The following is an 11,437-nucleotide window of genomic DNA, read 5'->3' as shown; positions in this document are numbered from 1 at the left end:
TTTTTTTTTTTTTTTTTTTTTGAGACAGAGCCTGGCTGTGTAGACCAGGCTAGAGTGCAGTGGTGCAGTCATAGCTTGCTGATCTTCCAAGCTCAAGTCATCCTCCCACCTCAGTCTCCTGAGTAGCTGGGACCGCAGATGTGTGTCGTCACACACGGCTAATTTTTTAATTTTTATTAGAGACAGGTCTTGCTGTGTTGTGCAGGCTAGTCTTGAACTCCTGAGCTCAAGCAGTCCTCCTACCTCCGCCTTCCATAGTGTTGGGATTACAGGCGTGAGCCACCACACACACCCCCCCCACCCCCTTTTTAAAAATAGCTTCTGGGTTTTTTGCTTTCCTTTGAAAAGCCTTCTTGGCTACTCTGTGCTACTGAGATAGCCATGCTCTGTCTATGGAGCAGTCATTCTGCTGTATATAATTTCATAAAAATAAAAAAACCAAAACAACAACAACAAAAGAAAGGCCTTCTTCATGCGAAGGTTATGGAAAAAAATTTGTTTAGGACTTCTTCAAGCTCTTTGTGGTTTTCATTTTTCACGTTTCAATCTTGGTATATCGGGAGGGGGTAAGAGAGGATACCCCTTTGTTTCCCCATATGGTTTGGGAGATATCATAAATCATTTATTTCCTTTACCAATTTGAAATGACATCATTTTTAATGTAGTAAATTCCCATGTATGGGTCTGTGTGGTCTGTTTTTAAAGACAGTGCTATATAATTTAGGAAGTCTCAGACAAGTATTTCATGCCTAAAATTTAAATAAGATCTCACCTTTGGGAGTTTATATTTGGAAACATTGAGAATTTATTATCTTAAAGAATATAGTCATGTTGTAGAGACATGTATACCAGAATCTAATTATATAATAGTGCACAATAATATATCATTTTTATCTTTTAAAAATAAAAATCCTTTCATTTCTTTGTTCTAACACAGTAAAACAGACTACTATTTAAGGAGGCATTGAGTTATGTAATACATATTATAAAGGCTTTGATCCAAAATGGTTAAAACAGGAATTTGAGATAAATGATTGATAAAGTATTAGCTATGAGGAACCCTGTGCTATCCAGTATAGTTCTTTGGAAGTTTAAAGTAGCCTTAGTGTATACACTATTTTAAATGACTTATACAAAGCTAAAGTCATTTTGTAATTTAGCCACATGACAATGTAATTTTATAATAGATTTGTTTGTAAAACTTTGTATTTGGAAATGTGAAAGCCCTTCAAAATACTGGAAGGGTTTAGGAGGAAGGTTTATGTTTTACAAAACCAAATAAGGCCAATAGCTGATGCCCTGAGAGTGTGGGGTATCTTTGATATCTTTCACTATTTCTTCATCTATTTCTGCCTCCACTGCCCCTCCCAGGGCAGCGCAAGCATGGTTGCACATACGCTGTTGTCCGTACAGTCTTGGTTGAAGTTAACAACTCTTAAGGTAAATTGTTAGAAACATAAGGTTGGAAAGATTTTTAGAGATACTTTGGTTTATCCTAAAACACAAAATTAAGGCTGAGCATAGTGACTCACTCCTGTAATTCCAGCACTTTGGGAGGCTGAGGTGGGCGGATCATCTGAGGTCAGGAGTTTGAGACCAGCCTGGCCAACATGACAAAACCCCGTCTCTACTAAAAAATACAAAAATTGGCTGGGCGCAGTGGCTCACGCCTGTAATCCCAGCACTTTCGGAGGCGGAGGCCAGTGGATCACGAGGGCAGGAGATCAAGACCATCCTGGTTAACACAGTGAAACCCCATCTCTACTAAAAATACAAAAAAATTAGCTGGGCGTGGTGGCATGCGCCTGTAGTCCCAACTACTCGGGAGGCTGAGGCAGGAGAATTGCTTGAACCCGGGAGGCAGAGGTTGCAGTGAGCCGAGGTCGTGCCACTGCACTCCATCCTGGGTGACAGAGCCAGACTCCATCTCAAAAAAAATAAATAAATAAAGCCAGGCGTGATGGCACACACGTGTGGTCCCAACTACTCAGGAGGCCGAGGCAGGAGAATTGCTTGAACCCGGATCGTGGAGGTTGCAGTGAGCCGAGATAGCGCCACTGCACTCCAGCCTGGGCGATGGAGCAAGGCTGTCTTAAACCACAAAATTAAAAAACAACAACAAACTAACCTCAGTTCCTTAAATAATCACTTCAAATTATTTGAAGCTGTCCTTACTCCCAAATTAGACGTGTCTTACCTCCCTAAATCCCAGAGTTCATCCCTGCTAAAAATTCTACATATCTTTCATGATGTTTTCTAAATGCATATTGGTATTTCTAGTGTGCTGTGTATTTTTAGACATTTAATTTAGATTTATTTTATAACTGCGTCAGAGATCTGTTTGACTTTGAACTTGGCGTTTTCCAAAAGCTGATTAACAGTGTAATAGAGAGAACATTGACTCTTGAGTTTGGTGGACCTGGTTTTGAATTTTCCCAGCCCCTTTTACTGGTTTTAATATGATTTTGAGCGAGTTACTTAATCTCATCAAGTCTCATTTTCTGTACCTGGGAACAATAAGGCCTGTATCTCAGTGAGGCAGGGAAGGTTAAATGGGGTCACTTTGAGAACAGCACGCACAGTGTCAGCCTGAGGTGCTAAAGGTTCCCTTTACTTATTTGATAAGTTCCTCCTAGACTGTTTGGGAATCTGAGGCAAGCTAAGGATGTCTGTCTAGGAAAATGGAGAAATATAGACAACCTCTCCCACCTGCTCCCTCTGAAGGTCCGCTCTAGCTCTTGCTGGCAAGGACTGGGTAATTTGTGTCCTCTGCACATGCCTGGCCCTGGTCAAAAGTGTTTGAGCTCATGTGAGCAAGCAGTAGTTGAAATAATTAGGAAGTGAATGTAGGTGTTGGTAGAAGGGAAAGAAACCTAAAAAAAATTTTTTTCCTTTAGGTTTTAATTTCCATGTTCTCAGTTTTGAATGTTTTGATCCAAAAAGCTATTACAAGTAGTTGATGAATGCAGAGTACTTCCTCATGTCCATTTGCAAAAGTTTCTATGATAGTTGTTCTTGCTTCTGCCATTTATTATTGATAAACTGGTGGCCGCCCATTTTGAAGACATCTCTTGGTCAGTTAGCGAGTCCTCTTAACTCCAAGTATTGAGACAGTGGAAGGAAGATTGCGAAATATATCCTTTGACCGGAGGGGAGTGGCTAGGGTGGGGGATTATTGGTGTTTAAGGCTCTTGTAAACAAACATTTGTAGCACAGTGTTGTGCTTCTCTAAGAGGTACACATACTGCTCACAAGATGCAGATGTGATAGCTTTTGTGTCATGATTTTCTGTAGGGAAATAATAGAAATCCAGCTGGAAACTACTCAGTGTTGGTTTCATTTTCATTTGAGATTGGAATTTAAATAAACATTTCCTCCCCTTTTGTTTTTCCTAATAAGGCACTATATTAGAGAGCTCTCTTCATTTTGCTGTTAAAAAAAAATGTTAAAGCTCTTGTAAAGGTAACTCATGGCACCCAACTTAAAAGGTGAAAACAGCCTGCTGTGAAAGTCTTGTCCCCACTCACTCAGTTTGTCTCCAGTAATGTTTCTTTGTGTCTGGCCAGAGATTGGAGATACTTCTCATAAATTTATACAGTACCTCCTCAAGCCCCACATCATGGCATATGGTAGGTACTACAGGGTATTTTGCTTTTTCCCTTATCAACCTATCCTTACCAGTAATTATATAACTGCCTTACTCTTTTTTTTAACAGATACTATGGTACTAAATTGGATGGATGTACGGCAGTTTATTCATCCAGTCTATTATTTATTGATATTTAGGATATTTCGGATTTTTTGCTACCATAAATAATGCTGCATAAATAACCTTATATATTATGTCATTCACAAATGTGCTGGTATATCTATAGGAAAAACTGATAAGAAATGAATTTGGTGGATCAAAGCATATGTGACTTGATGTTTTCTCCCTCCAACATCTTAAGAAAATTTCAAAGATACTGCAAAATTGATACTAAACATCAATTTTTCCACCACGTAGATTTTACCTTTGACATTTTACTCTGGTTGCTTTTTCAGTTATCTGTCCATTTAACTGTCGCTTCACCCATGAAGCCTTCAGAAGTGTATATGTGCTAAATTTTAGCAAATGCATGCAGCTCTGTAACTCAAATCCCCATCAAGATACAGAGCATTACCAACACCCCAGAGGTTCCTTTGTGCTGGTTCCCAGTCAGTCCCTTACGCAACTGGACTCCTTGGTGGTTAAGTCAATTTATCCTCCCACCAGGAATGCTTGAGAATGCCCCACACCCTCTCCAATAGTGTTGTCGAAGTTTTGCATGTGTAAAATGATATCTTATTTTTTTTTTTTTTTTTTTTTTTTTGAGATGAAGTCTCGCTCTGGTTGCCCAGGTTGGAGTACAGTGCGCGCTCGTGATCTCGGTTTCTGCAACCTCACATTCCCAGTTCAAAGCATTATCATGCTCCCGAGCCTTCCGCGTTAGCTGGAATTACGAGGCGGCCCGCCACCACGCCTGGCTTATTTTTGTATTTTTAGTAGAGATGGGTTTCCACCATGTTAGGGCCAGGCACTGGCCTCGAACTCCTGCACTCAGGTTATCTGGCCTGGCCTCAGCCTCCGCAAGAGTGTAGAGACTTACAGGTGTGAGCCCACCACGCCAGGCCAAGAGTATTTTCTTCCAACACTCTCGATGTGAGCTGTGTGTTATTATACATACGTACGTGCACACATATGTTTCTTGGCTTACTGTGGCGTTAACGTTGCATTGTGACTTTAGGATGGATTTATCACTGTGTACCCCAATGTATGTTGAGGAGCATCTGATATAATGTAATATACTGCATATACAAAATATTACAGTAGCATTCTGTTTTGTAATTCATTTTTGTACATCGTATTTGGAGCATCTCTTCCCAATTATTAAGATAGGCTTCTCTAAGAATGGCTGGGCCAGGACAAGGATGTTTGAACAGTAGTAGACAAAGGTAGTTATGAAGCGGTTATATTTTTGTAGTTAAGAGCATGGACTCGCAGCGTAGACTGCTAGAGTATCAAATCTTGCCTGCAGATTTACTGTGAACCTTATGCAGGGATACTTAACTTTACATTGGTAGTTTGCTCATCTCTCAAATGGAGAAAAGTAATAGTGCCTACTTGTGGCATTGTTTGTGAGGATTAAGCTAGTTAACATGGAAAGTTCTTACAGTAGTGCCTTGGATGTTACCCTATTTACTGTTTTGTTAGCTGACTCTACTTACTATTTATATAAGAGATTGATCCAAGGAAAAGGATCAGAATGGGCATAGAGAGAGAGACAGAGTCAGGAAACATTTCTTGGCATGATGATCTACGAATTCTCTGGTGAGGAGATGAGGTCTGAGAAATTCATTTACAAGTGTTAATAAAGTTACTTGGCCTAACAATTGGCTTTAATATTCAAATAGCCCAGGTACAGAGCCTCAAGTATAGGTTGTGTTAAATTGAAATAGTCGCTGGGGTAGAAAATTGGGGCCTGGGCTATTTCAAGAGTTATTTGTAGGACTGTGGTTGTTGAAGTCCAGAATCCTGTTATGGAACTGGGTTATTAATAAGAGAATTTTGGTGAGAGCCAAAGTAGTATCTTCCATTAGCGCAAATGCAAAAAGATACCAATACTACGATCAAAATTAGTTGTACAAGAGAGAGGGGGAAATGTAATACTGGTCGTATGCTTTCTTAATGATACAAAATAGTGGTATTTTCTTTTTTTTTTTTTTTTTTGAGACGGGTCTCGCTGTCGCACCAGGCTGGAGTGCAGGAGCCGGATCTCAGCTCACTGCAAGCTCCGCCTCGCCGAGTTCGACGCCATTCTCGTCCTCAGCCTCGTGTTTTCCGAGTAGCTGGGACTACGGGCGCCCGCCACCTTTGCCCGGTTAGTTTTTTGTAGTTTTTAGATAGAGACGGGGGTTCCACCTGCCAGGATGTCTCGATCTCACTGACCTCGGTGGGATCGGCCATCTCGGCCTCCCAACAGTGGGGCTGGGGGGGATTACAGGCTTGAGCACGGCCGCCCCCCCCGCAGGCTCTTTTCTTTTTTTTTTGAGACAGAGTCTCGCTCTGTAGCCCAGACTGGAGTGCAGTGGTGTGATCTCAGCTCACTGCAACCTCTACCTCCTGGGTTCAAACAATTCTTGTGCCTCAGCCTCCCGAGTAAACTGGGATTCCAGGCATGTACCACCATGCCCAGCTAATTTTTGTATTTTTACCAGAGATGGTGTTTTGCCATGTTGGCCAGGCTGGTCTTGAACTTCTGACCTCAAGTGTTCTACCCACCTCAGCCACCCAAATTTCTGGGTTACAGGCATGAGCTACCGTGCCTGGCCAATAGTGGTATTTTCTTTAACTTGTGTATTAATGCCTAGGTTCTTTTCGTGGACTGTTTTCAGCAGCTATTTTTGCCCCTGTATGCTCCTCATCAGTTGGCATTTGAGTACTATTTGTGCATAATAAGCTGTTGCTACCTAGGAGGATGTATACATCAAATCTGTGATATTGTAGTATGTGATAGGAGTTCAGAGGCAGGAGTGTCTGGAAAGACAAAAAAAATCAGAAATATTAACTACAAATAGGAAGTGATGACATACATTAAAAGAAAAATAGGTGATGTGGTGTTTGTACAATTATACAGATTAATTTAATGTTCTTGTTTGTGCCATATGCCACCAGCTATTATTTTGCATTACACAATAGTTTTTTGGCCTTCCTTGAGTCTATTTTTTTTTTTTTTGAGACGGAGTTTTCGCTCTTATCGCCCAGGCTGGAGTGCAATGACGCGATCTCGGCTCACTGCAACCTCTGCCTCCCAGGTTCAAGCAGTTCTTCGGCCTCAGCTTCCTGAGTAGCTGGTATTAAAGGCATGCGCCACCACAGCCGGCTGATTTTTGTGTTTTTAGTAGAAACGGGGTTTCACTATGTTGGCCAGGCTGTTCTTGAACTCTTGACCTTGGGTGATCTGCTTGCCTCGGCCTCCCAAAGTGCTGGGATTACAGGTGTGAGCCACTGTGGCTGGCTTTTAAAATTTTATTTATTTTTTTTAGACGGAGTCTCGCTGCCAGGCTAGAGTGCAGTGACCCGATCTCAGCTCACTGCAACCTCTGCCTCCCGGGTTCAAGTGATTCTTCTGCCTCAGCCTCCTGAGTAGCTGGGATTACAGGCATGTGCCACCATGCCCAGCTAATTTTTGTGTTTTTAGTAGAGACGAGGCTTCACCGTGTTGGTCAGGCTGGTCACGAACTCCTGACCTCGTGATCCGCTGGCCTCGGCCTCCCAAAGTGCTGGGATTACAGGCGTGAGCCACCTTGCCCGGCCCTTCTGTTATCTCTTTATACACTTTTCATCAGTATTTAAGGCCAACATTGTAATTCTGTAGTGCCATTCTTTTTTTTTTTTTGAGACTGAGTCTCACTCTGTCGCCCAGGATGGAGTGCAATGGCGCGATCTCGGCTCACTGCAACCTCTACCTCCCAGGTTTCAGTGATTCTCCCTGACTCAGCCTCCCAAGTAGCTGGGATTACAGGCGCCCACCACCATGCCCAGCTAAGTTTTGTATTTTTAGTAGAGATGGAGTTTCACCATGTTGGCCAGGCTGGTCTCGAACTCCTGACCTCAAGTGATCTGCCTGCCTCGGCCTCCCAAAGTACTGGGATTACAGGCGTGAGCCACTGCGACCGGCCTGTAGTGCCATTCTTACGCCTAATGGGTTTCAGGGAATAAGTTTGAAACTACTGTTGTTATTTTTTTTGAGATGAGTCTTGCTGTGTCACCCAGGCTGGAGTGCAGTGGTGCGATCTGAGCTCACTGCAACCTCCGCTTCCCGGGTTCAAGCGATTCTCCTGCCTCAGCCTCCCGAGTAGCTGGAATTACAGGCGTGCTCCACCATGCCTGGCTAATTTTTGTATTTGTAGTAGAGGTGGGGTTTCACCATGTTGGTCAGGCTTGTCTTGAACTCCTAACCTCGTGATCTGCCCATCTCGGTCTCCCAAAGTGTTGGGATTACAGGCGTGAGCCACCGCGCCTGTCTGAAAAATTTTTTTTTTTAAACTGGGGAAAATGGTATTAATAGTACTCACTTTTTCCCTCTCTATTGCTTTTGTGTAAAGGGTCTCTTTATATATCTATGCACCCAATTAGTACATGACATTTCAATATTTGATTAGAGGCGAAACTAGTAGTTACATGTGAAATGTAGCATTGAAATTATCACTTTGCACCTGTTCTGTTAATAATATTGCTATAGTATGTTATTCGGGTATATTAATGATTTTTTTTTTTTTGAGATGGGAGTCTCGCTTTATCACCCAGGCTGGAGTGCAATGGCGCGATCTCGGCTCACTACAACCTCTGCCCGGCTAATTTTTCTGTTTTTAGTAGAGACGGGGTTTCACCATGTTGGCCAGGCCGGTCTTGAACTCCTGACCTCAAGTGATTTGCCCACCTCAGCCTCCCAAAGTGCTGGGATTACAGGCATGAGCCACCTCGCCCGGCCTATTAACAATTTTAAGAAGTTTCTACAGTAGTGAAATCATACAAATGATTTTTCCTGAAACTTGATTGTGAATCCTCTCCCACCCCAAGAGACGAGGTCTCACTGTATTACCCAGGCTGTCCTCAGACTTGCCTTAGCCCCCCAAATAGCTAGGACTACAGGCATGTGCCACGATGCGTGCCATCGTGAATTTTTGAAAAACTTTATGGGTTATGCTTGAGAAACATTGCTCTATAGAATATGATACATGTGGAAGTGAATTTTTGAAATCTTTTCAAATAATTTAAGAGTTTCAGTATTTGTAAGTTTTTTCTATCTGAATTAGGCTTAGAGTGTGACATCAAACCGTAACTCTGAAATAGATAACCCATTTCCCCTTAATGTGTTACTTTTTTAAAGAAATCAAAGTATTACATGCACATTATTATTATTTTTTTTTTGAGACAGAGTCTCACTCTGTCGCCCAGGCTGGAGTGCAGTGGCCGGATCTCAGCTCACTGCAAGCTCCGCCTCCCGGGTTTACACCATTCTCCTGCCTCAGCCTCCCAAGTAGCTGGGACTACAGGCGCCCACCACCTCGCCTGGCTAGTTTTTTGTATTTTTTAGTAGAGACGGGGTTTCACCGTGTTAGCCAGGATGGTCTCGATCTCCTGACTTCGTGATCCGCCCGTCTCGGCCTCCCGAAGTGCTGGGATTACAGGCTTGAGCCACCGCGCCCGGCCACATGCACATTATTTTAAAAGTGTCATGAAAAGCAGCGTATCTTTAATCTCTCTTCTTAGAGGAAGACACTTGTTTTGGTTCCTCTTCTTGAATAATGTATAAATTACAACTTTTAAAATAAGCTTTACTGAAATAAAACATAAATTGAGAAAAGTATACAAATCATAAATGTTAGGCTTAATGAATTTTCACAAAGTGAATGCGTCAACCTCATCTAGACCAAGAAATAGAACACTACAAGCACCCCAGGAGGCCCCACCCCCAATGGTAACCGCTATCCTGATTTCTAGCACCATTTATTAACTTGCCTTGTTTTCGAACTTTATACATAAATGATTTCCTACAGTAGATACTCTTCTGGCACCTTTTTCACAACATAGGTCTGTGAAACTCATCTATGTGGTTGCATCTAACAGTAGTTCATTCTTACTGCTTATATACTACAGTTTATCCATTCTGCTACTGATAGCAATTTGGGTTGATTCCATTTTGGAGCTATTACGAATAGTGCTCCTTTATTCTTGGCCTTTGGATACACATATGTACACACTTGGGCAAAATCCCAGGAGTAGAGTTAACTAGGTTAGAAGGTATCCATATTGCCCAAGAGTTTTTCAAAGTGTCCTTGCCAATTTGTTCTTATGAAAGCACAGTATTGGATTTATCAACGTTAGACTATAAAATATAAGATTTTATTTTCCTTAACTTCTCCATCCCCTCCTACTTTGATATTTTGACTTCTTCAGTTGCATAAAATGATTATAACCTAAAATCTCAAATATCTGCTCTCCCATAAATTTTTGAATGTAGCTTTTGTCCATTTGTGATAAGAGAAGGATACTAAACACCTCCTCACCTCAACTGTATTATTCAGAAAAGGAAGAGGCCCTCTTTCATATGGAGAGTAAATGCACAGAATTTAAATTTGTGCCACATCATGACCAGGTAGTGTTCACAAGGGGAAAAACTCAAATAGGGTTAACAATGTGATAGAAGACAGAGTAAGGTAAAATTACTGACGTAAGAGTAACAGTGGAATAAAGGCATCTTCACCATGTGTATTATCTGTATGAAGGCTGAGATAGTTGCTTAAAATATCAGTCTCAAAATTTCCATGGCTTAGCATGAGAGAAGTTTATTTCTTGTTCACCTATACTCCAGTGTAGGTTTTCTTTGTAAGTAAGGTGGCTTTCCTGTATGTACATAGGATATGGAGGCCCAGGCTACATTTATCCTGTGGCTCTGCTATCCCTTAGGGTCTTGGAGATGTCTGTGTTTTACCAGAGTTGGGGAGAGATGGTGGAGAAAGAACTTGTGCTTCTGAGAATAAAAGTCTTGTTACAGAAAGGACAGTCGTGTCCTATACCCACATTCAGTTGGTGGGAACTTCATGTGGAAGTCGCCCCTTGGTGTAAGGGGCCTGGGGAATGTAGTCCCTGGCTGGGCACTTGTCTCATAGTGTCAGCTCCACAGGAACTTGGGGGAGCATGGGATTTTAATGGATAGCTAGCTAACTATCTCTGCTGTACTGTCTCCTTGAGGATAAGATCAGAATAATTAATATTCATTAACTGGGGACAGTTTCACTTCTGTTAAGGCGCTAATTATATTAAGTGGTGAATTTTTATATGGAAATCAATTTAGATTTATAACTAAATGGCTTTCTTGCCTCCTTTGGTACTGCATAGTTGTGTGATTCATTTTAACTTTAATTTCCTTATACTTTATAGTTAGGTCACCTCTCAGTGAAACCTAGAAAGTACCATGTTTACATCAATTTTGCATACCACTAAGGAAGAAAAAACCGTCAGGCTATGACGTTCCGTTGCTTGTGAACATTGATTACATTTGATTTAACCCCTTCTCCGTCTTTTTTCTCCTTCTCCTTTCCTCTAGTTTGAAATTGGCACAATGGAAGAAGCTGGAATTTGTGGGCTAGGGGTGAAAGCAGATATGTTGTGTAACTCTCAATCAAATGATATTCTTCAACATCAAGACTCAAATTGTGGTGGCACAAGTAACAAGCATTCATTAGAAGAGGATGAAGGCAGTGACTTTATAACCGAGAACAGGAATTTGGTGAGCCCAGCATACTGCACACAAGAGTCAAGAGAGGAAATCCCTGGGGGAGAAGCTCGAACAGATCCCCCTGATGGTCAGCAAGATTCAGAGTGCAACAGGAACAAAGAAAAAACCTTAGG

General features: G+C 41.8%; 1 protein-coding gene across 1 annotated transcript in view; it reads left to right on the top strand.

Moving 5' to 3' along the window:
• The window catches only part of LOC108530943 (gamma-taxilin-like), a gene marked incomplete at its 3' end in the record, with an annotated part of 31,050 nt that extends 19,618 nt beyond the window's left edge, over window positions 1–11,432 (top strand). Inside the window, exon 2 of the mRNA XM_017874499.1 lies at window positions 11,133–11,432. Coding sequence (XP_017729988.1) covers window positions 11,133–11,432 — 300 coding nt within the window. The remainder of the gene's footprint in view (window positions 1–11,132) is intronic.
• Between the last annotated feature and the right edge of the window lie 5 nt (window positions 11,433–11,437).

Source organism: Rhinopithecus bieti, unplaced genomic scaffold (assembly GCF_001698545.2).
Source record: "Rhinopithecus bieti isolate Rb0 unplaced genomic scaffold, ASM169854v2 scaffold_20, whole genome shotgun sequence".
NCBI classification, from domain to species: Eukaryota; Metazoa; Chordata; class Mammalia; order Primates; family Cercopithecidae; genus Rhinopithecus; species Rhinopithecus bieti.
The sequence above is the reverse complement of the archived record's forward strand: the minus strand, read 5'-3'. Positions and strand labels throughout refer to the sequence as shown.